Source organism: Myxocyprinus asiaticus, chromosome 40, assembly GCF_019703515.2.
Source record: "Myxocyprinus asiaticus isolate MX2 ecotype Aquarium Trade chromosome 40, UBuf_Myxa_2, whole genome shotgun sequence".
NCBI lineage: Eukaryota > Metazoa > Chordata > Actinopteri > Cypriniformes > Catostomidae > Myxocyprinus > Myxocyprinus asiaticus.
In genome coordinates, this window is record NC_059383.1 from 13,379,596 (window position 1) to 13,405,853 (window position 26,258).

At 36.3% G+C, this 26,258-nt stretch overlaps 1 protein-coding gene across 3 annotated transcripts in view; it reads right to left on the bottom strand.

Annotated features, from left to right (window-relative positions):
• Nucleotides 1–2,096: 2,096 nt before the first annotated feature.
• LOC127431021 (drebrin-like) overlaps nucleotides 2,097–26,258 on the bottom strand; it is a 125,081-nt gene continuing 100,919 nt past the window's right edge. For 2 of the 3 annotated variants that reach the window (XM_051681207.1, XM_051681206.1), the window contains exons 5-15: nucleotides 24,322–24,468; nucleotides 23,536–23,613; nucleotides 22,285–22,436; nucleotides 22,135–22,192; nucleotides 21,676–21,729; nucleotides 17,883–17,997; nucleotides 15,308–15,412; nucleotides 9,751–9,858; nucleotides 5,884–6,320; nucleotides 4,330–4,435; nucleotides 2,097–3,646 (exon numbers count right to left, since the gene is read on the bottom strand). In XM_051681207.1, coding sequence (XP_051537167.1) covers nucleotides 3,594–3,646; nucleotides 4,330–4,435; nucleotides 5,884–6,320; nucleotides 9,751–9,858; nucleotides 15,308–15,412; nucleotides 17,883–17,997; nucleotides 21,676–21,729; nucleotides 22,135–22,192; nucleotides 22,285–22,436; nucleotides 23,536–23,613; nucleotides 24,322–24,468 — 1,413 coding nt within the window. In that variant the 3' untranslated portion in view covers nucleotides 2,097–3,593. The remainder of the gene's footprint in view (nucleotides 3,647–4,329; nucleotides 4,436–5,883; nucleotides 6,321–9,750; nucleotides 9,859–15,307; nucleotides 15,413–17,882; nucleotides 17,998–21,675; nucleotides 21,730–22,134; nucleotides 22,193–22,284; nucleotides 22,437–23,535; nucleotides 23,614–24,321; nucleotides 24,469–26,258) is intronic. The other variant, XM_051681208.1, reaches the window with a different exon arrangement.

A 26,258-nucleotide genomic window follows, 5' to 3' on the forward strand; every position in this document is an offset into this window, starting at 1 on the left:
ATCACAGTCAATCAGAACATACCTGATGTTTAATATACAATTATGTTAAGCTGGAGTTTGGACCAATGAGATTTCTCATTGGGAGGGGCTACAGAGTGCAGAGCCATAGAAATAGAAACCAAGATACTTACAAAATTACTGTTGCTGCTTAAAAACATTGGAAATATAGACACTACTATTTCTTTCTTAGAGTGGAAAAACACATTTTTTCTTTGAAAAATGTTTTAGAAAGTAACTTAAGTAACATTCTTAACTAAGTTATTGCTTTACCTTACTTAAAGTAACTAGTTATTTTTTCAATAAAGTTATCACTAGAGTATTCTGATAAAAATGTTTGAGAAGTTATTAGTAATTTGTAACGGATTAGGTCTTTTGAGTAACTTACCCAACACAAAGAAAAAGTACACCAAGTTTTTGGAAGCGTTTTACAGTCTTTTATTAACATACATAAGCACATAGCATGTCACAAAAGATATTGTGCTTGTTTCAAAAACAGCATGTGAGAAGCGGACGGAAAAAGGAAGAGATAGAAAAAAATAATAATTAAAAAAGAGAGAACTTTCAGGAGTTGCTAAGCCTTGCTTCAGGGGCAAAGAAGAAATTACTGTAGAACAGTAGTAGTAGTAGTAGTAATAGCAGTGGTAATAGTAGTAGTCTCCTTGTAGTTTGGGGGAGAAAGAGAATAATAATAATCACTACTAAGGAGGTTGGAGGGTGAACCAGAGTACACTGAAGTCATTTCAAAAGGGGCGAAGTTACTGTTAAAGATGCGGGCCACCTCCCACTGAAAATCACCAGCTTTCATACTGAGCAACCTTGTTTTCTTTCTCACCAAAGAAACCCAATCCAAACGCATGCCAACCCTTGACCACTTTAGTTTTTCATGGGCAGTGAATCGATCCATATTAGGGATTGTAGCACATTTTACATTAGCACAAAATTAGCACAAAGTTAGAGCTATTTACAGAACAATACTACATTGGTTTAGTCTTATTGCTTGCTTATTCCACTCAGTATTTTTGCAAAAAATTATGTGTAACACAAAATCAAGGTGTATTCAAGACTGAAAATATCATACTAAGGAAGACAGAGGACAGTGAGTGGTGATAACTTAGTGGTTAAGGATGTGGGCTGGTAAGTTTACTGGTTGTGTCAATGTAAAGTTAGTGAGATAACTTCACACCGTTGTGCCCTTAAGCAAGGTGAGTAACCCCTAGGAGATCTCTAGGGGATTAAATCCCTGCTATTATCTTTGAGTGAAAAATGTGTTCTAAGTGTCAAGTCATTTACAAATCCAAATTTCATTCAAAGGTTGCAAAATTGTGAAGTCCAAAAAACATCTTATAAATTGCTTTCGCTGAAGATAATCATTGAATAAACCCTAAGGTCACATCACTCTAGACGTTTAAGTCCTGTATAGAACGTGATTAATCCATTGTTAACTAGCAACAGCACATTCAAAAGATTATGATGGTCATATTAATATTATATTAAAATGATGGGGGTTACAGAGGCTTGGAACGTGTGATTATAAGAAGTTTCCTTCATGATGGGACTGACCTCACTTTGGACTGTGTAATTTATCTATAAACAGGTTCAAAATCCTTTATTCAAAGTAAATTTAGGCCAGAAACATACTCTATGCAATTACGCAAACACTTCTAGCTGCGCAAGTTTGATTTTTTGCATCGCTGCATGCTGAAATGTGTCCAAACATAATTCATAACGCAAGTAAGCATTGTATTCTCAGCCTTGCTACAAGGGGCTCTATAGCAGTTATTATCAAAATCTGTCTTCTGAAAGAAAAAAGTGACCGTAGAAGGTCAGCTACTGTCATGACAGCGCAACATTTCGGAAGGAATCTTGCCGAAAAAGTTGGTTAGAGTTAAACTGTTCAAAATAGAAAAAAGGAAACGCACACCTGCAAAGCTCCAATGAACAGGATTTTTAATAGATAAGTATGTTTTTGGATTCTGCACCCTATAACCTTTTGACTTGGATGTGCGTGCCTTTTTTGTACTTTAAAGTTAAACTGTCTACATGTTTTTAGCTAGTTACGTGAATAATATCCAGGCCCAGATGGAATCTGTGGACTATATTTATTTATATATATATATATATATATATATATATATATATATATATATTTTTTTTTTTTACTTTACAGTCTTGAAGGTCTATAGTGGTCCTCTCTGTTTTATTTTTATTTATTTTTTGTCACATGACAAAAAAATGGCTACCTACATGTTGGTAACACCACTTTGATTTGGTGGACAAAAGATTATTATTAAATATAATTAAAAGTAAAATTGTTTAGCTGCTTATCATTTTGAAAGAAATTATCATAAAAGATTATTCTGGATTATTTTTTTCAAGAATGTCAGCTTTTAATGACACTTTTTTTTACTGTCACTGGACGGTCACACAATATGCCATTTTTTACTTTAAGTCCCAGAAAAAAATATCTTTGAACTTCACGTCACGTCATTGAACCACAGACAGGTGATGGTATCTGAAGTTATCTCTATTGCCCCCTCAAAGACTGAAGTTAACGTCACAGTAACGCAAAAATGTGTCAAGTGCATACAGTACAACGGGATTGCGTGCTTGCATTCCTCTGTCGAAGCATTCCTGTCTGTGTACTTGCGTAGAGTATGTCTGTGGTCTCCTTTATAATAGAGGACTCTCCCCAATTATTTTAAAACACGTATATGCAGGTATACATACATACATACATACACAATGCCGAATATATAAATAAAACATTTCCCATGTGAGAGTCCACTACAAATGTTATTGCCTAAGTTTCTTAACAAATCGAAGCCAATTCTATTGCAGTTGTTCAAAACAAAACAAAAATCAGGAATGCCACTGTTCATACACATTGTCTCATATGTAGTCAAAATATACATATGCCACTTGGCGCTAAAAGTCCTAAAAGGCGGTTACAGCAACATAGGGTGAAACGTCAACATACTGGAAATAATTGGCACAACACAAAATAATTTTGTAATCCCACAAACTCTGTTTTGTTTGCTTAATTTGAGCGTCGTCGCACTCAACTGAGGCTAATATCTAGTTCTGACATGCCTTAGCTTCGAAGAGATTCCTGACCAAATGATTCATCAAACCAAAAGCCCCTCTGGGTGTAACACTCATACACATATTGTGTGATTCCACTAAGCAACCAGCCTGAACCGCTAACATTGTGGGAAAGTCCTACCATGAACTTGATTGAACCACTGAGTAGACATGAGCTCAGTGTTGATTAAGAAATCTAATCTAATCTGGTCTAATCTGCTACTACACACACCTGTTAGGCACAGGGAGTCGATAAAACACAGGTGAGCGCTAGATACGCACTGTGCTATTCTCTGCATAGCAAAACAATTGAAATGAAATAAATAATAAACACACATGCACATACACAACCCCAGAGTGCTCATACCCAGTGGCATCTTTAACAATAACCTGAGTCCTTTTCTTCGGTGGCTAACAATTTTTTTTTTCTAAAATATTTTGATGCAAGACTTCTGAAACTTTTGTAAAATCAGTTTTCTTCGAGGTGTCGCCAGGCTTTGTCTCTGTCGCTTCTAATCGTCATCTTCCATCACAGGGTCTGTATCCCAACATGTTATGTCGATTTCTGTGGCAGACAGTAAAGACAGACACCTTATAATATGATTGTTTTGTGGCTTTTAATCCATGTCTGTTAGCTTTGTGGTCATCTATATGCTAGTGTACTCCTAACATTTGTTAAAACAAACTTTCAGCAAATGTTTACACATTTAAAATGTACATGTGTTTTTTTTTCTTTTGATGAAATTGACCAAAAATATTAGCGATGCAAATATTATTGGTGTATCTGTTAAAATGCTCTCAAATTATAGCTGTGATTTATATATATATATATATATATTTGTTTTTTCCTTTTCGTTTCTTGACTCATTATTTAATCTGGCTGCTAAGAGTTAAAACTTTTTTTCAAGACTGCATTAAAATGCAAAAATAACCATTTTCATTTCCATGATCCTAAGTGAAGGCAAATGACAGGATTAAACATGCACATAATGAGGTCATGTGACAACAATGTAGTGTACTATTGTTTGAAATGTATATCACTGCATGCATAATGTGTACTGTTTCACATACTTCGTTTTAAAAACAGTCTGCATTATTCAGTATACTGAATAATAAAATGGGACAAAGCCTTGGATACATATGCCCTGCCCCAACTTCCTGTTTCAATAGGAAGGACATCAACACAGGAAATTAAATGGTCTTTGTCAGCCATATCATGGGATCTTTAAACCGTTGCTGTGATTTCACCTGGTGGTTTGTTGTAAAAAACTGGTGTTGGATTCACTTTTACAGTGCAGTCGTCTGACTGGGCGAAATCCTCCTCCTGTGATTGGCTGAAATAGCCTTCACTTGCCTGCATAAACACAAATAAACTGCTAAATGCTCCATGCAAACATATTCCACAGTAAAATTAATAATTAAACTTGTAGTGTGGGGTAATAGGCTACTCAAAATTTAAGTTAGATAACCAGTAACATCCTAAATACATGGCACATCAAGTGCTTTGTTACAGTGAGGTCTGCGGCATTACACTGATGTGAAGTATAGAGCATATGTTGCCATCTAGTGGCAAAATAAATAATAATAAAAGTAAATAAAAATAAGGAATGACTGTAAGCACTGGGTTAAACAGCACAGCATTGATATTTGTACCCCAGTAGTCTGGTAGAGCCAGAAGAGAAGGTGAAGTTGTGGACTGTAGGGTAGAACATCAGTATTGGTGTTTTTGTGCTGGTGACCCTAGTTCAAATTCAGTTTGTGACATTTACTGACCACCAGATATATAAAATAAATTAATTTCATATAATGAAATAAAAAGGGCACTTATTTATATACAATATACAGTACTATATATTTATATATGTTATTATATAACATTAGTATATGTAATACAGGTATGCAATGTTACTAGACAACACACCAATAGTATAACATATTACATATCTAGTAACAAACTATTATGATTATTCTAATGGTTTTATTATATGTAATATAGCATAATACAGTATATACACTAATACACTAATAATATAGACACAACATATAAAATGTTATTATACTATGCATTTCATACTATTAAACTATTTTTATTTATAATATACTACAAACATTCTATATATGTTATTATATAACAAATTAGTATATCTAATATGTAATGTTACTTGACAAAATGCCCATAACATGAGCATAACATTACATATCTAGTAACAAACTATTATGATTATTCTTATGGTTCTATTATATATTATATAGCATTATATATACAATAATAGTATTATTGCTATAATTTTATTATAATGCGCTTATAATATAGACCAAAAATATGAAATGTTTTATTATGTTATTAAACAATATGTTATTATACTATATATGTATAATATACAACATAAATTCCACATGTTATTATATATAATAATAAATGTAATTTGTAGTGTTACTAGACAAAATGCTATTAGTATAATATATTGCATATCTATTGGTTCTATTACAAACAGTATATTATAGTATAATATTTGCAATAATTCACTAATGAATATCTAAAAATATCTAATATATATAAAATATGTTATTACACTATATATAACATGTTATTAATCTATATGTAATTATACTGTAAATACACACTATTTATGTTATCATATTATATACTATTTTATAATAGTATATATGTTATTAGATAAAAAGCTAATTGTTTATCTACCACAATTTACAGGGTGAAAATAGTATCTGCCATAAAAGATAATGTAGTATGGGAAGGAAGGCAGTATATGTATTTTTATATGACTAGCACAAGGCTCTCACCTGGGCCCCTTCTTTAAGCAGTGTGTCTCCATTGGTCAACAGCAGCTGTCTGTCATCCAGGTCCTGGCTGTCAGAGCCGGAAGCATGCTGCAGGGCCTGCTGGTAACTCAGGGTCATCTGGTGGGGTCCGGCCACATCCACCAGGCTGGAGGGGTCGTCTTCTGTGCCCGTGCAATAGGGGGTGTCAGGTACCTCATCGAAGCTCAGGATTGGCTGAGGGAGGCTGGGGGAGGAGCTAGCCAGATGAGGCTCTGGGGTGTCCTCCATCAGGTCCATGATGTGGGAAGCCTGGGAGGGGGCAGTAGCTGGTGCCGGACCGCTGTCCCACAGATCCAGCAGGCTGTCGTCTGTGTTTGATGATGGCTGGGGGGAAACACTCTGAGCTATCTTGGCATGGCCTGATTCCTGCACTGGAGTTTGCTTTGGAGTTTCAAAGGCTAGAGGAAGGCAAAGTAAATTAAGATGCCATGTTCATGCATTTATTCTAACCTTATAGAAACTGTGTTAACACTTTCTATAAAGCCTGTATACAGTATATAATGCATAAAGCCAAGGTGTTCATAATGCCTTATAACACATGATATAAGCTAACACATAAAATGTGGTGTTTGAACAAGTGTATTAAAGCATTATATTCTTTAAACATGCAACTATGAATAGGTATGCTAAATATTACAAAAGTACTAGAACTTTGGTTACTATTATTTACAAGAACATGCAACTAATAATTATGTATTTTATAAGACAATATAATGCTATATACGGTACAGTGGGGTTAAAAAGTTCACACTGAAAATCTGTGATTTAGAATTCAATTAGGCCTGGAAATAAAAAAGGAAATTTTAGGATTTTGAAAAAATTAGCACAAAACATTGTTGATGTACAATAAATAGGAAATAAAAAAAATTCTGCTCTATGTCAAGGTCAAGCAAGCTAATTTGTGTCATTGGCTCCTTTGTTTTAATTAAGGTGCACAAGATGCTATTTGGAATATTCTCAAATCATGTTTTGCAAAAACTTGTGGAGTTCATGGCAGCTTGAGTCCATATTGTCATCAAAGCAAAAGGGGGAAATACCAAATATTAAAAATCTTAAATTTACAGCATGTTAAGTTTTTAATTAAACTTTTTACCCAAATTATCATGCTAATATAATTTGTAATGAAAACAAATGATATTGAATTAGGCAAATGCAAAACAGGCACCTTTGCAATGCATTCAGTATTCATAGAAAGTGTTACCAAAACGGTCCAAAAAGGAAATTTCTAAGCCTTTGATGGGGAAATACAGTTCATATTTCCCTTATGTTAAGGAAGCATGTCATGGCGATAAGAAAGATATTTTAGGAGTATGTGTTCTTCCTGTTCTCAGGCCTAGTGGCTTCAGCACACAGTGCAGTCAGGACACACACATACACACACACATACACACACACATACACACACACGAGAGTTGAGAGAGTAAAGCCTGCTATACATTGTAGGATTTTTACAGTCCTTTAGGATTGTTGCTTGTCAGACTGTACGATATGAACACATTGATATCGCCATGGCACACTGTGCGACATTATGTCAGACTGTACGATACACATCGTAACTGACTGTGGTCAGTAACTGACCCAATCAGTGAACGTGACTCAGGTTACGGGAGCATTGCAGAATAGAAGCGAAATGGCGAGGTATGCCCGCCCTGGAGGAGCATTTTTTTTTTTTTTTATTAAAGTCAGGACATCAGCATTTCGAATGCTCCAATACCACTCCATCATGAGCATAGGCTGACATATATAAAGAAAGATGGATTTTGTCAAATAAGCCTATAATAAGAAAGAGAAAAAAATCACAGATGTTGAGAATGAACGTGAATGCGGGAGGTAGCCTACAGTAATAATTAGCTACCATAAGCAAATATTCATTGTGGAAATAAAAAGACTTGTATCAGGCCTGAAAAATGACAAACTTCTCCATTCACATTGGGGAAAACAAAAAAGGACGGTTATAGTAGTTTTCTCCTCTTTTAGATTAGTAACCTAATGCTAAATTTCAAAAATTCATATAGGCTGATAATATATCGCGCTTGCAAATTCCCTATGGATAATGCACAAATATGAAAAAAAAAAAAAAAACGTGTTAAGAAAATGCAATCATTTATTTTAGTTTTGTAAGCTCTGTATTTATTTTATTCAGGGAATAATGCTTTCATATTGCTGAAGTGATACACTTTTCTCCAAGTATTTTCTGCTTATTTATTTATTAAAACTTTTTATATAAAATGAAAAGAAGAAAAATCATTGAAAGAGCTTGAGTAGAGTGATAACTGGGCACAGATGTTGCTATGGTGCAGAGCAGGTTTCTTTTCAAGTGAACTGAGGTGAGAGAGAGGAGTGGAATATCTCATCTGGCCGTCGTAATAGCAGTCACACTATATGGCTGCAATGCTACATTTCTGACACTGCCAGAACTTCATCGGAGGCTAAAGATCATCGCAAAGGCTATTAGTCGGTCGTTGGTGAACATGTCACACTGAATGTTGTAAGATTGCCGATTTTGCCCTACGACGACAAAAATCTTTAGGATTCCCGAAATTTGTCTCAGATGGCCAGAATGTACAGTGTGCACTGGGCTTAAGTCAGCTGCGAAGGCAAACAGAATCTTGACAAACAAATCAGTCCCAGACCATGTCATCTGGGTCAGTTTCCATGAGAGATGATTTGAGGTGAGCAATAACAAACTCCCATCTGTGTAACTTATTAACCCAAGAGTTTTGCAAACGTATTAACTTATCTTAATATAGGGGGGTTTTAGTATTTTTTTGTATACATATTTTTCCCTCAAAAAACTAAAAACAAAATATTCAGTTTATAGCAATATATTCTGATTTACAAGTACATTCACAAAAATTATTTGAATATAAACAAATTAAATAAAACAAATTTTGGGGAAAAAAATGGCATTTGTTTGGTTTGTAGTTGTAAATCTTGTTTGTATGTTTTGTTTGTAGTTATAAATCCACACACACACACATATATATATATATATTTCATAAATCCAAAAATATAACTGTAAATCTATATATATAGAAATCTAAACATATCGATGGAAATCTGAATACATAGTTTTAGTTCTGATTTCTAACAATATATTCAGAGTACACTCAAAAAATTATTTGTAGATTTAAGCATTTCAATTTAATAGCAAAATTCCATCAACTGAATTGAGTAAACTTAAAAATTTTGCTAAACATTACACAATTAAAATTTTTATGGAATTTTTGTTATGAAATCTAAATGTAGAAATCTTAAAAATAAAGTAAAAAATATTAGAATATATTCTATATTTTATATAGAATAAAAATATTTTTTAGAGTGAATATATTCAGATTTCTGACAACATATTCGGATTTAGAAATAGCCAATATGTTCAGATTTAGAATTTATATAATTATTTCCTGCTTGGCGCTCCATATATATGTTATGATTTGTATTTTATTATAGTAATAGTAATTATTATTATTAAATTATAGTAATCATTACTATAATTAATGCACATTATAGTGTAATATTTACATGTATTATTTTTCCCATATATGTCACTTTTATTGATACAGACAGTCGAGAGATGACAGGAAATAAATGTTAACTGTTAGGCCACGGCCCCTACAGTACACAATGTAGTATTTGTTACTATAGTGCAACTTGCAGCTAAAACATCACTCACTTCTCACTTGCACTGCTATATAATCAGAATGAAACAATCTGTTCCACCCACTTACTACATTACATCTTGACTGAAGCATTCCTGAAATGATCAAGAGCCAAGATTACAGACAGAATGACTCAGATAAAAAAAGTTATCATATTTTAAGGCCTTACCAAACTCCCTTCGAATGAAGTCGTCTTTTTCCTCCTGAATGGCGATTTTAGGGATAGGAGAACATCCGGTGGTCATGCTGCGCTCCAGGATTCCTTCAGTCGTGTCATCTGAGACATCAAAGAGAAGGTGAACTTTGAATGTGAGCTCAAACTCAAACAACTTCATACCGGTCAAAATATCAATCACAACACCAATTACAACTTTATCAATAGTCTGAATGGGGTGCTAACAATGCAAAACAATAGCAAGCAGTGATTTGCCTGTCAAAATAGCAGCATCTCCTGTGTCTGGCTGTCAATGATTGTGACATCAAAATACAGACATGCCAACATGACCAAGGCACAACACATGGCAGCGCAGTGATAGCAGAAAGATGAGTTTCGCAAGTAAAATTTAGCAAAAGTATTCATGTGACATGTCGTTTCTCAACATACACACTTCTACAAACATCAATGCAAGAAGGATGGCAAAAATGTCTTAATGGCACTGAAGCATGTATTATCATATACAGTATATCTAACAATGTGTCATGGCCCAATGGAATGATACATACAGAAACTCTAAAGGTTGACCTCTTGATCTCATGACAAGTTAAAGCAAGCTGACAGGTTAAAAATATTCAATTAATTCAACTGATTAAAAAGGGGGCTGGTAGTCAATAAAAGACAAGATTTAAAAATGTGAGAATGCAGACAAGATAATCAGGAATTTATCTATTTTTACTGTGTGTGCAATTTTAGGAGTCTTTCCAAAACAGGATACACTAGCCCAATGGAAAGAAAAATAACATATGAGATCAATTTAATATGTCGGTTTTTTCTCTAGAAAGATATGGAATTTAATGGAAGGAATATTGAGATTTTCCTTAAATGAATGTTCTGGGTTCAATACAAGTTAATCTCAATAGACAGCATTTGTGGAATAACGTTAATTACTGCAAAAAATAATTTAGACTCATCTCTCATTCCTTTTCAAAGAAATTAAAAACTGCAGTCACAGTGATGCACTTACAATGGAAGTGAATGGGGCCAGTCCATAAACATTAAAATACATACTGTTTTAAAAGTATATCCACAAGACATAAAAATTATAAGGTTTGACATGGTTTTTGTGTGATAAAATCAGGAATTTACCAGCGTTACAGCGTTTTCCAGATTACAGGGATTACCGACATTATGCTGTCATTACAACAAAGTTGTAATATTGGATATAATTTTACACAGATATGGTTAGTAAGTGATTTTATTACACTAGAGTCATGTTAATATGTATAATGTTTACACCCTGTGGCTATACTTTTGAAACAGTGAGTATTTTAATGTTTATGCACTGGCCCCATTCACTTCTACTGTGAGAGCCTTACTGTAACTGCGATTTGTGCTGTAAAAAAAAAAAAAAAAAGAAAAGAAAAAAAGAAATGTAAGAGTCAAAATAATTTTTTAGGGTAATCAACATTATGCCACAAATGTTACAGAAGAGATCTCAACAATAAGCCCATTTACATACACACCAATAAGCTGAATTTTCCCAAAGACCAGCTTATTTAAAAAATCAGACAAAATCCGTGTTTACATGACATTTGGAATAATAGTGTCATTCTCCGCTTTTAACATCAAACCGTGAAGAGGCATGCGTACAACACATGCACACATTTAAGGAGTTTATATGTCACGCAAAATCGCATAATGGGCAAAAATCTACCCATATCGATTGGTTTATTCTTACATCGTCTATGATCTTACACAACCACACATCGTGTCAGCTTATTAATCATAATCGGTGTAAGAACATGCATGTAAATGTGCTCAGTATCACAAACCTTGCTCAAGTTTTGCTAAGACCAAAATCTGGAATCAAAAGTAAGAGATTCCAATACGAACATTTCTCATGAGACTTCTTCCATGACCAAATTATCTGAACTCTGCTATCCACAATCATTTTATATCCCTATGTAAAAAAATTGAGTCTCAACTGTGTCTATTTTTATTTCTCCCCATGATTTTTCAGAGAAACATCTGAGACAAAGTTGCTACTTAAAACTTAACTGAGATCTACATTAAGCCTCTTAAGTTTGTAAAAAAGCAACCTCTGAGCAATACAATTTTCCTTTGGGAGTACCCATCTCATGGTCTTGTACAAATCAGAAACAAAAACAGAGTTCAACTATGCAAATTTTGTAGATAGACTTTTTAATGTCATACCGCTGTATGTACAAGATATCACAACTGAATGAAACTCAACACAACATATACTGTAACAAAGACAATTCATGAACAGACACAGACCATCATAAAAATGAATGCACAATAACAGTTGCATGGGGAAAGTGACACGATTAAAATTCACCCAATTCTAAAAGAGAAATCCACTCTTATCAGTCTAGATAAACTCTAGATACTGTGTCTTAGAAAAGACCTGAGTGTTTAGTCTTCGTAGTGTATGTTGATAATTGTGGGCACCATTTGTCCTCGTGTTGCTGTTTAATTTGACAGTGAACACACCACATAGTCCACTCCACAAAGGTCACACATGATATCACAGTCACACAGAGTCCACGGCACTCAAGCCCAAGGGCTCAGAGACCACAATCACGTGCGGTGTGACATTGAAGACACTCACAGGTGGAGCGAGGGAAGTGTATGCAGGGCCGCCGGGATCCGTCAGAAAGAGCATGGAAGGAGAGGAAGGGGAGTAACATTTGTAAGATTTAACCACTTCTCCCTAAGCAAAAGAACCATTTTATCTCAGTCTTCCAAACGTCCATGGCTCAGCTTCAAAATAACACATATTGAATGTTTCCTGTGCAGAATACACAGTCAATAGACAACAAATATTGAACACATAAACTGACTATGGACCCATAGAAGATGGCATTGTGGATCAAATACAGTCATCTTGAGAAGGAATGGACTGGGACACTGAGAAGGCTGTAGTGTAATTAGCTAGTACAGAAACTCTGAAGTGCTTAGAAAAGTGATTTTGCTTTCATCATGAATCCCTAAAACTGCTCTGGAGTTGGAAAAGACTATCCAAATTCTTTGAAAGAACTTTCATTTTCATAAGGCTTTGACAGCAGCTACTACAACTGCCATTCAAATATATTAAAAGGGATGGTTCAATTTTAAAATAAAATTCTGTCATTATTTAATCACCCCTGTGTTGTTTCAAATGTGTATGACTTTCTTTGTTTTGTGGAACACAAAAGGAGATATTTTGCAGAATTCCCATGCTGTTATTTTCAATGTAACAAATCCGGTTGGTCATTTTTTGATTACTTGGTAATTTCAAGTTCCTAAAATGACAAACAAAATAGTGTCATAGTAACTTTGCCTTCTTTTTATATACATTATTAATTTTATAAATATTTAGTTAATTGCTGTTGTTTATCACTATATTTCGACTCAGTTAAGGTGTTTCATTTTTCAGTTTTTTTAGTTTATATTTAGTATAAATGTGCATGTTAAATTTAAAGGAATATTCCGGGTTGATTACCACTAAAATTTATTTTTACTCGTCCCTCCTTTTCTTAAAAAAAAAAAAAATCTGTGTTACAGTGAGGGACTTACAATGGACGTGAAGGTGGCCAATTTTTTTACGTTAAAATGCTCACTGTTTCAAATGTATAGCCACACGACATAAACAATATGCGTGTAAACATGATTTTAGTGTGATCAAATGTATTACTTTTCCTGTGTAAAGTTATAGCCAATTTTACAGCTTTGCCATCATGACGATGTAATGTCAACAAACCCAAAAACATTAAAATGACTGAAAAATGACAATGTAAACAAATATACAGCTCAAATAATGCATGAGTTTTAACAGAATTAATGTAAGTGCTTTTATAAAATTTTATGCTTCACATTTCTGTCTTTAAACCCTCCAAAAATTGGCCCCATCCACTTCCATTGTAAGTGCCTCACTGGAACCAATATTTTTGCTTTTTTTAAGAAAAAATAAGAACATTTTTAAGAAATTTAAGAAAATTTATTTTTGTGATAATCAACATTATGCAACAAATGTTGTCAATTAAACTTAACTTGTATTGAACCAGGAATATTCCTTTAATGTTGCCACCCTAATTGTTTAATGTCATCCAAATGAAATAAAACTATCAGGTGATATTATTCAATTAAATAATAATAAATTATAACACCTGATTGTTATAGTATATATTTATTTTCTCTTTTAAATCGCTTCAATGTAGCAAGCTACTTCTTATTAGTTGTTTGTAGTGTAGCAAACTGATTTTTAAAAGTATAGTTTAACTTAACCAGAATATTTAGCAGAACTTTTAAGACCTTAGAAACAGTCTACCACCCCTGGAGTCACGAGTTCGAATCCAGGGCATGCTGAGTGACTCCAGCCAGGTCTCCTAAGCAACCAAATTGGCCCGGTTGCTAGGGAGGGTAGAGTCACATGGGGTAACCTTCTCGTGGTCACTATAATGTGTGGTTCTCGCTCTCGGTGGGGCATGTGGTGAGTTGTGCATGGATGCCATGGAGAACAGCATGGGCCTCCACATGCGCTACGTGATAAGATGCGCGGATTGAGGGTCTCAGACACGGAGGCAACTGAGATTTGTCCTCCACCACCCGAATTGAGGCGAGTCACTACGCCACCACGAGGACTTAGAGCACATTGGGAATTAGGCATTCCAAATTGGGGAGAAAAGGGGAGAAAATAAATAAAATAAAAAGACCTTACAAAACAGTTAGACCTCTTAAATCTTCTTGTCGTGAACTGTTGCATGTTCCAAGATCCAGATGCAAAAGTAAAGGTGATAGAGCTTTTGTAGTGCAGGCCCCACGATTATGGAACAGCGTGCCCTAGGATATTAGTTCTGCTGAATCTGTCTGTTTTTAGTCTCGTTTAACTCATTTGTATAGACTTGCATTTATTGCTATGTGAATGTGTTGTGTTTTACTGAGTGTGTTTTGATTTTAGGTTTTGTTAAGCACTTTGTGCTAAATTGCTAAAAGATGCTATAAAATATGATACAAAACTATGCTATAAAAAGTTAATATTATTATTACTTTAAACTACTGTTGAGTTACTTGTAGATTGGGAAGCTCCAGTTTAAAAGTAGCTTTCCCAACACTGATAACTACTTATTGGTGTGTTCCTCACACAAAGCAATTGTGTGGTCTCTGAAGATTTGGAGTAGTGTGGATTACTATTATGGTGTTTTTTTTTTTGTTTTTTTTTTGTTACTTTTTAGAGCTTGACAGTAGTAATAACATCCCCAAAATTGCCATTTTGAGTTCCATGGAAGAAAGAAACCCATATGGCTTTGGAACAACATAAAGGTGAGTAACAGACAGAAACAATTTTTTGTGTAAAGTATCCCTTTAACACTAGAACATATTGCCAGTGGAAAACAGGGGTGCATTCTGGTGCAGTGCAGCTACAGTGAATGCTGTAAAGAGTGCAGTGTTGGAAGCCAACAGAAAAATCGGTAATTCAGTCCCGAGCGTGGCAACAGACTAGGCTGGTGACCTGGTGAGCCTACACTGATGCAGTGGCCCCCTTAGCAAAGATCTGTCCAGTACCTACCAGGTAGACCTGGCTGCCGCCGCGAGGGGGGCGGAGTGCGAGAGGGGGGCGGGCTGCAATCAGACGGACTGTGCTGCTGCCTCAAGAATGGACTGTCCAAGCGGCCTGGTAGACAGAGACAGGACCATCGTGCGGGACACGCGGACACCCACACACACAAATAGATTGACGTACACAGGTGTGACAGAGGAAGACCAGACCGGAGAGACAGGAGGAAGGAAATCCAGGGACAGAGAAGAGTAAGAGATTTGTAGAAAGAATAATCATTAGAGAGAGAAGCAAAAGTGAAAAACAGAAGAGATGACGGGTGTGCAGCGGTTGGGTGAAGTTATAAAGAAGATCCAGGGTCATCAGAAGGAGAGATGGAGTTTACGGATGGTTAAAAAAAGGAAATTAAACAGTTGAGTCAAAAACCAACAGATGGGGTGAGAAGAAGAAAAAATAAATTAGGGAGAAATAGAGAGAAAATGGTGAGGTAGAGAGAGAGGTAAGAAAACAGTTGTTAGTGTGATGTCTCACACCCTGTAAACAACACCTTAAACCAGCCTAAACTGGTTTTCTGGTCCTTGCTGCTCTTCCAGCCTAGTCAGGCTGGTCTGGTTTGCTGGTTTAAGAGCGGTTTTGGCCACTTGTCAGCTGGTCAGGCTAGGAGACCAGTAAACCAGCTGAAGACCAGTTTGCCCAGGTGGGGAGACAAGCTTGACCAGCTTAAACCAGCTAAGACCAGTCAAATAGCAAAGGCAGGCTTAAGCATGTATTTTTTTTTATTTCAATAGAGCTTTGATCATACAGTAACAAGACAAGACAGAAATGTTTCCATGTCGGTACCCTTTAATAATGGTTGTGAAGAGTTGGACTTTCACTCCAATACTGAACAGGCTACTGTGTAATGATAAGTAAAGAATGATATGACAAAGAATGATAAAAACATTGTATAGTTGAGCAGGATTATGCTAATGATGTGCTGATCTAGCTGGTGGGCCAGCTTAGTCATGCTGTTCACCATCTTTCTGGTAAATTTGGTTGACAAAGGAAGTCTTGCTGTTAAGCTAGCTAAGCAATAAACCAGCATCCAAAACACAACATATGCTGGTGAGAAGCAATACTGGCCTTTTCTACAAGAAATGGCTCCAATACTACTTAACTGACAATAAAGCAATCAATGAAAAATGTGCTGGGTAAACAGCATTGAAATTATATTAATTAACCCAACTAGAAGCCCTCATTTACTGTCTACAGGTAGAGCCTTCAAAAAGTGGAGGCACATTTGAAGATGATGTGATAAAATGGAAGACAAAAGGAGAAATAGGAAATTATGTGAAAGAGACCAAGGTACTATTTGGATAAAAAGTACATGTCTCAACAAATACATGTATTGTACAGAATAACATAAATTTAGGAAACTGTACAAGTTAAAAAAGCACCCAAAATGAACCAATTGATTTCAACAGTGTTTGATGTTAGCATGTTGCTAAGCTAATGACGCCGCACTCTAATTGGCAGTAAAATATGCCTATTAGTCGATAGTTGTCAGCGCTGAATAAAATAAATATATTTCATTCAATATACAGTATACAGTATATTCCTATATTTATAGTCAACATTTCTTTCCATTCGTTTTCATTGAATAATACTCTAATAAGCATTAAAAATAATTTACACACAAAAATAGGTAAAATAGTCTATTTTTAATGAGATTTTAGCACCATTTTTTATCAACACTTTTGTATCGACATTTCTCTACTAGTTTGCCTTATTCGAGTGGGATCCATGCAATCCCTTACAAAAATAGAGAGTTCACTGCAAATTTGCCGCAAACTTGCCGCAGATTAGCCACTGATTATTTTTTACATGTAAATGAGCTTTGTGGCAAATTGTCCATTGTTGCCAAAGGTTTGCTGCCGGTTCACCACTACTGGTGAAGAGCTGCAAACTTCTGGCAAACATTTCTGTTGAATCACATGCTCATTTGCATCTTCAAATAATGAGTGACAAATTTGCGCCAAGTTTGTGGCTAGTTAACTCTTTTTTGTAATGGATGCTATAATGCAGCATAATGTAGAATCTTATCGTGAAAAAGTTGATTATGGGTGAAATGTGTAAATTTTTCTATGCAAAAATACTTTCTCTTGCCCAGTCTTCATATGCAGAGACAACTGTAAGTAAGCCATTCATAGGATGATTCTCTTAAAAAGTGTAAAAACTGTGGCACTATCAAACATTGCATTTTTGAGCATCCCCACTAGCTGGTGCAATTTTGGGGCGGGACTATCTGTTTTGCCGACAAGTGACAAAAAGGGGAATGTTTGGAAAACATTCAAACATATATGAAAGTTTAGATCCTCTTTAACCTCTAAAACAAAAGAGCCGTAGAAAACTGTCCATGACCCTCCAGAGTGATTATCCAGAGCAAGGATTTCAGCACTGTCTGAGGCAGATGGTCTCTACAGAGCTGTGCGGTTTAATTCACATTAAATGACAGCTTAAGAAACAAGTGAGGGACAAGTAGCAGGACAAACACAGGCTTAGGATTTAGCATCATCACTCTGCTCCCTTTTCTGCCCCATGATCTTACCGGTCCTGTGAGTGGTGACTGGTGAGACATCCACACTGTTGGTCAGTGCCCTCTCTCTCTGCTTGAAGAATTCCCGCGGGTTGTCGCGCCTCTGGGCAATGATAGCTGCTGCCTCCTATCAACACATTAACACAGACAAAAGGAGGTTAAAGAAATTGTTGTTTACAAAATTGATAGTCCCAGCTCTAAAATCTGATTGGATGACTCACATTAAAATTCACTCTAATATATGCAATATATGCACAGCTGTGACTGCACATCAGTTGAATTCTATAGTATGAATGAATAAATGAATGTTACATTTACATAGAGCTTTATCTGACACTACACTCAAAGCACTTTACACAGTGAACAGGGGACTCTCCTCAAACAACCACCAGTGTGCAGCATCCACATGGATGATGCGACAGCAGCCATAGTGTGCCAGTATGCTCACCACACACCAGCTATTGGTGGAGAGGAGAGAGTAGAGTTATACAGTAGAACCAATTAATGGATGGGGATTATTAGGAGGCCATTATTGAGAAGGGCCAATGGGGGGAATTTGGCCAGGATTACACCACTGGGGTTACACCACTACTCTTTTACGAGAAGTGCCCTGGGATTTTTAATGACCACAGAGAGTCAGGAGCCTCGGTTTAACGTCTCATCCGAAGGATGCATAGTAATGCATCAAGTTGCTACTGGCAACCGTGAACAAGAGCGTCACACTAAACATTGTGCTCCATTCACTTCCATTCACAGGCATGCAGACACAGGACAGCAGAAACACAAACTTGTGAAAAAGTTTTGCCTTTACTGCGCTGCAAATTTGTATAGCTAAAAAACATTTGACCAGTGGAGGATGTAAGGATCAGTGATTAACCTCTAAGTTCAATACAAAGCATATAAACTTCAAAGCTGCATAGTTTGCAGTGTTGCGGGAAAGTGAAGCATATAATATACTGTAACATTTTGAATTTATTATTTATTATTTGTGATTTATTAATGATTAAAAACCTGGAGCATGACTTCATATCCCATTGTTCATGGTTGTTGCGCAGTCAGAAGTCATTTCACATGCTTACACTTACAAAAAATCGAGAGTTCTGGCAAACTTGCTGTAAACGTGCCGCAAATTTGCCGCAAATTCACCACTGATGATTTTCCACATGCAAATGAGCTTTGCAGCAAACTCTTTATTGTCACTAAAGGTTTGCTGCAGGTTCACCACCACTCGTGAAGAGCTGCAAACTTCTGGCAAACATTTGCGGTGAATCGCAAGCTCATTTGCATGGCAAGTTTGTCATTTTTTGTAAGGGTAAAGCCTAATCGCAAGTAAATGTTTAATGCCAAAACATACTTTATGCAAGTCGATGAACGCTGAGACTACTTGCTACGCATGACCGATTTTGAGAGTTGTTGTGTTCAAAATGTGTCTGATCGCATTACATAACTCAACGCAAGTGTGCGTTGCATTCTCAACATTGCCACAAGGGGCGCTAGAGCTGACATTAGTGAGAACTGTTCACTTTTATGGTGAGTTTTCTTTTTCAATTCAACAACTGTCATGGTCATGGTGGAGTCCGAGCCCTTCTAACAAGGGGAGCCTACAAGGTTAGCAAAGCAATGCATAATGTGGCGGTCCCATAGATATTCTATGGGTGGTACATTGGCGAGGAGACCAGAAGGCTGTCTATGGAGGAGATGCATCAGTGTGCTGAATAAACTGCTTTTGTGAGAAAACAGCTCATCACTTAATGAATTGAGTGCCTGTCTGCTAATCTTCAACATGTTTTACACTTAACAATCCTTTTAGAATGAACTATGTGTGGAGTTTACTATGATAAAGTTGCTGTTTTATAAGAGAAGACACAAACAATGTTGCGACAGGTAGGTGTCAGTTTAAGGCTCTCCACATTCATTTGTATGGTATCCGCAAACGATGACTTACTGTCGTAGCACGCTAGTTGACCGTTACGCTCTCTCCTATGGTAAAAACACAGAGCTTGTTATCTCAGTATAGAAAATCTGTGGCGGAGTAACAGTTTAAAGAGGAATTTGTGAGCAAGTAAGGTAAAGTCAATATATTTACAGCAAATTATCTGTATAATAACATTGAGTTTTATTGCAATTTTGAAGGAACTCTATTGCCCTTTTGAGTACTGAGGTTTGCTACTGCCACAGTAACGCAAGAATGCACATTATGTATGTTCAACCAGACCACATGTTGGCAATGCATTTGCATACTAATGTAGTATGTTTCTTGCCTTAATTTTATTTGACAGAAAAAGTTTATAACGATTATTAGTGTTTATACATATTTATACACAATCATTTATTAAATATTGTTGTCTTTTATCAAAATGTTGTTGCCACTGTTGGTAAATAGCAATAAGCCACTTAAGTTGTCCATCAAATTGATTTTACTATGATTAAAGCCTCAATTGGTGTCGCGGCCACAGCCAATATGCAGACAAAGGTTTGGAATGTAAAGTAACATTACTTGGTCTATTCGAAAATGCGATTCTGATTGGCTGGAAAGCATGCGTTAAAACGTAATGCACAGGTAGTTCCAGTCAGTTTTAATCACTGTCCTATATTAATGCGCCTACTCTGCTGTCCTCCGTAATGAGACATTGCAAGAGTTTTATGCCTCCGTTCAAACTACCTCCTGACGCAAATAATGTATTGCAAGTCTGATGAGCTTCAAAGCCGGGATTAACTGTCACATCACAAAACACAACATTATCAAGTTATGCAATGGCATCTTTAAATCAATTGTGAAGCGTTACAGGAAAATGTAATGGAAGAGACACTAGTGTTCATCAGTTTCATCTTAATTCAATCAATCGTGCAGCCTTAATGGATACCACACCGATGTCTCAGAAGTCAAAGTTTCAAAAACGTTCAAAACGTTGAGAGTTCAAAACGTTGTGGATGGTTTTCCACTCATCATGAGCAGTAAGTTTGCCTTTTACTGAGTGTGTAGTCTCCAAAAAACTCATGTCCAATTAATTTGAATAAATGTGATATTATCGCACTACTTTTTCTCTGTGTCTGATTTAGAACGGGCAGAACCCTAGATCCAACGACCCGTAGATAAAGTTAACCATTGTTTTTATTCTTCCAGTCGAAATTTGGAAATCAGTGACAGCTGTAACTAAATGCTGGCAAGTGACAATGGTATAAGTGAGAGATTAAAATCATTTAACGCACACCTAACATTGGATTATCCCTTACTTAATGATAATATTTGAAAAAATAAACAAATATTGAACAATTCCGGGTAATTTGCCATCTATTGATACAGGCTTTATCCAATTTCTGGAACCTTACCCAGGCTACCTCACCCAGACTCCACCACAGGTTAAGGCATGACGCAATGCCCCCTTAATTGCTTTCATTTGCACTGCTTTGATGTATTTTAAGCACACTGTACATTTAGAAGGCTATTTTAGATCCTGAGGAGATCATGGATGTAACCCAGTAATAAATGCTGTGACAAATACTAACTGCAATGTGTTAATAGTGTTTTAAATTAGGCTTTATTTTTGTCATTTTCCAGATTGAAGGTCTCACACCACCACCATCGTTGACTGCACACACAGAAACACACTCACCTGAAATAGCAAGAGGAATCCCACTGACCCACATGTAAACCCCAATGGAATATCTGTTACCACCACAACACAAATCTGCCCCACATTTCAGGTCATTCAGGTTGCACTGGCTCGCAGTTTATATTTAGTTTAAAAAACACTAAGAAACAAGGTGATGCTAGTGTGGCCCTCAAAGCTCTGTTTCAACCCACCTCAACCTCTGATTCCTTCTTGTCCAGTGCAGGGTCTTCACTGCTGGGCTCTGTCTGCAGAGAGGAATGCTTGTTAATGTTTATGTCCAGCAGAGGGCAGCACACGTTATGCTTTTTTTTTTTTATTTTTTTTTTTTTTGGAACAGTTTGATGTAGGTTGAGCTGTTATACTTCAAACATAGTCATTTGTAAATTATTTGCTTTCCAAATGAATAATACAATATTTAAGAGTTAATTTTCATTTTGGGTGAACTATCCGATAGGTGCCTATCCTTTAAGTGCCTCGCTCAAAGTTCATGGCTTGCACCTTGCTGGAATCAAACCAGCAACCTTCTTGTTACCCCATGAACCATCATGCATCATCAGAAAATTTGATTGATCAAAAAGTTATTCAGCCCTCAAAATATTTTGTAAGACACCAAACCTGGTTTACTGCATGCAAAGCACACGCACACTTACAATCATGGATTGACTCCTTGACCTCTCTTTGGCCTCCTCTTCCTCCTGCATCTTCTTCCTGAGACATTACATATAAACAACATAGCATTATAACTAATGTACAGTAAGCGAAGGACTCAGTAGTATTGATCACTGTGACCTCTCTTTTACCTGTGTGCCTCTATCTGCCTCTCCCTTTCGCGGAACCTTTTCTCTCGTTCCTCCTGCTCTTTTCTCTCCAGTTCCATCCTCTCTTCCTCAAAGCGCTGCCGTTCCTCTGCGGCCTTCCTTCTCTCTTCCTCTTTTCTCAACTCCTCCTCCCGCTTTCAACAAGACACAACACATCAGTATATTTTTGGTCAAATTAATGTACAGCCACAATTGTATTTTTTAACCCTTTCACCACAGACAATCTTGAGAAGCAAAACCGCATAAGATAAAAACAAAAATGTTTTCTTCTTTTAAGCATAATCGAACTAAATTTTGATATTTATGCATAAAAAAAAATAATAATAAATAAAAAATTAAAAAAACATGCCAGTGAAATAAGAAACATTTATTTAATCCAAGATATAGTTCTAAAACCAAGTCTTATTATTCTGCAAAATTTTGCTTTTCAGGTATATATATCTTGTTTATAGGACATTTAGATATTTTTACTAGAAAACTACTTTTTTTGTAGTGTTTGGTTGTCCGCGTTGCTGACTGGAACATTATGTGTTACTCAGATTTAGTCATTAGCACAGTCTGTGCAGACTGTCTGCGTGCGGCCCAGATTTTCGCGTGGACAGTCCTCGTCTGTGCATATCGTCAGTGAATGCAGCTGACTGTACTAATAGAGTATCACAAAGCAGCTGTAAAGTGCATGTGTCGAAAGCATTTGTATTTGCTTGCAAACAAAAGAGTATACTTTGGAATGCAATCGACCACGTGCGGTACGACCCGGAACGCAGAAAAACGAAGTATTTTTAACCTTTATTTTCTAAGTATTTTTTAACTTTTAGAACTAAAGAGCTGTTCATTATGTATCTTATAATCAATGTCTATAAAAGATATAGGCCTCCAGTTTTATTTTTAATTGCAATAAGCAGTTACATGTATACTATTTCACATTCCATATTATTGACTTTCGATCTTTTGACTATCTCATGAGATATACATCATTTGAATTTGGTACAGTATGATAGTAATAGCTGTGATATAATAGTAATAGTAAATGCCACAGCTGGAACAACAATGAATGGCTTTCCAATCTGAAAGAAGCACTTCCTCATTAATGGTAATGCTAAAACAATGAGGTTAGTCATCAGAACAGTGTGTGCTAGTACTGGTTACAGTGATTCGCATTACCATCCTTAAGAGTCGCAGATCTTTATATCTAACCATCTTTGCACCAGAAACCCAGAGGAATCAAATTTCTACCTTGGCTTGTTCCCAGAACTCCTCTCGATTGATTTTCTTCATCTCGATCTTTGCATTTGTTTTCTCGTAGGTGGTTCCCTGTGGCCAAGAGGAAAAGGGGAAGTGTGAGTACTGGCCAATTTAATTGGACAGCCAGCTAAGGACAGAGATGTTGATTCAACAACATTAAGGGGGCAGTTTGTTTCTTCACCAAATTTAAGCCAGCCAGAAAGCACAAGCACTTTACAGAAAGATCTAAAAACAGGCTTTGTGATTAGGTTATATTTGGCACTTGAATCTGATTGTGTGAAAAGCTATGGTACGATACAATAATTCAAAGGTCTACTGGCAGCAATAAAGTATAATTATACTATGAATGGTTCATACAAAAATTAAAATTCTGTCACCATTTACAAATTCTCATGTTGTTCCAAACCCATGGAACATGAGGGTGAGTAAATGATGACAGAATTAAAAAGATGTACGCAGAGAGTTGTTCAGATAAGTGAGCAAAACAGAAGGAAGGATCTTGATAATTTCAGAAGTGTGTATGAATCAACTCTCTGTTTCACATAGCACAGAAAACATCATTGTTTCAGTTCCTCTAACAACAATGTGGCTCTAAGCGAAAGCACTTTCCTCTAAAAACAGCAACAAGGCTGTGCCCTTGTGACAGACATCACACTAATAGAGATTAATTCACAAACAACTTGATTTTACCCCTTTCTTTTAGAGTCCGTATGCACACAAACACACACACTGCCACCCAACCATCCCTAAGCAACCCTTCCGTAACAAATCACGCACAACGTGCTCTGTGTTCTCCTCGTCTCTCATTCGCAGGCGGCTGAGCACCGGGCTGGCCACTGGAGCGGTCCCATTGGTCAGTCTCTGTCCGATGGCAGAGGGGTCGATGTCCTCTATGCTGCTGGCATTGACGATGACGTCAACACCCTGTAGAGAGAAAAGAGTGACACTCACGTCACCTTGCAAACAGCATCAACCTTGCATTTAAATGATGAGGACTCAGTAAGTCTGTATGGCGTGGGTCACTGTCAGGAGGAAGGGCCATTTGTGCTTTATGTGTGTCCCTATGAGTTAAAACTGAAATAATTGACAGCATACTGAACTTAGGCCACTACCACACTAGAATGGTATTGTCCTCCACCGAAAACACTCTCTATAACTACATACTATGGAAAACAATGCTGTTAGGAAACTGAAAACTGATTTTCAGGTTTCAATAATTATTAGTGTGGACATGGCCTTAGTCAAATTATTTAATAGCGTTAACTACATTTAATGTGTAATCAGGGGTTAAATTGGAATTTTCAAATTGGCAGAACCCCAAGGGGGGTGGGGAGTGATTGTTACGAATTTCTTCCCACTGGTTGAACTGTTTGAAGGGGTTGCATGTGCACTTAAAACAGTGCCGCTCTGGGCGAATATAGAACAACAGGGTCTGACATGACAAAGATCGGACAATTTGTTTTTCTTTTTGGAATCTGAGGTGCCAGAGAGCCATGCCGAGGTGTTGTTTTTTTTTTAATACTTCTGAGAAAATGCAGAATTTATCTTTTAACCCTGCAGTGTGTGATACTGATTTATTACAAGGCCAGAAGATATAGTTTGAATTATATAAGTACATGCATTCCAAACTTAATGTGTAATAATCAGTGTAAGGTGTAATCTGATAACAAAGTAATTATTTATTGTAATCTAATTACTTTTACAGTAAAAACAAGCAGTGTAACACTTGTTACAATTACAGTTTCTTGGAATACACATTTTTCTAAAATAATATTGAATATGAATTGTTACATTTACATTTTTATTTAATGATTGACCAATAAAATTACTGAATTATGAAGTCAGCACTGCAAAAGGAATAAATATGAATTAATATAATTTAATTTAGAAACAGAACTCAAACAATTACATTAATTCAAAAGTAATGTAAAAGCAATTACACATTCCCTAAAGTTTAAACAAATCTTCATTCTGCTTGTCTGTTTTTGCTTTCGTATTACAGCATAGTTGGCTGCACCTCTAACCAAGCCTTGGTAAGCACATCAAACAACCAAATATGTACAGTGAATCTAGTTCATGTGTACTGTATTCCTCAGAGCCAGAAAGCAGAAGCTCACAATACTGCATAAATGCAGTCTTTTCAAAAACTCAAAAAGAGCAGCCAATGAGCTGACTGGCACTTAAGATTAATTCATTCCTGATAGCACAGTCTTCCTTTCAGCCCCAAAAGCACAAACCCTGCGTCGGCCTTGGTCGTCTCACTGATGTTCCTCTACCTCAATACCAATATTCTTTCTCTCTCTCCTTCTCGCCCACGAACCACGTTGAAGAGATTGAGCTCTTTGAAAAGCCGAGCAGACCCCCATTCAGATCTCTCACATCGACAGACACCTTGCACACAATAGCCCAGGAGAGGACCCTGTTAGTCATCTACAAACATCCTCCACTGCACATCACACAAGCACACATACATGCAACAAACCCAACAAGTCTCCATAGCCCACCCACATGATTTATGTTTTGCTTTTGTGCAGAACTGAATTCCTGTTGAGCTATCGAGTCATGCTGTTAAACAATGCTATACAGTGAGCGGAGACAAAATGGTTGTATTGAAAAGCATTAAGAGGGATTTTATTAGTGAGAATGCATGCATAAAAGACAAGTGAAAGTATGAAATTTGATCATGCGCTTCAGAATAACAGCTTTTGGAAAAT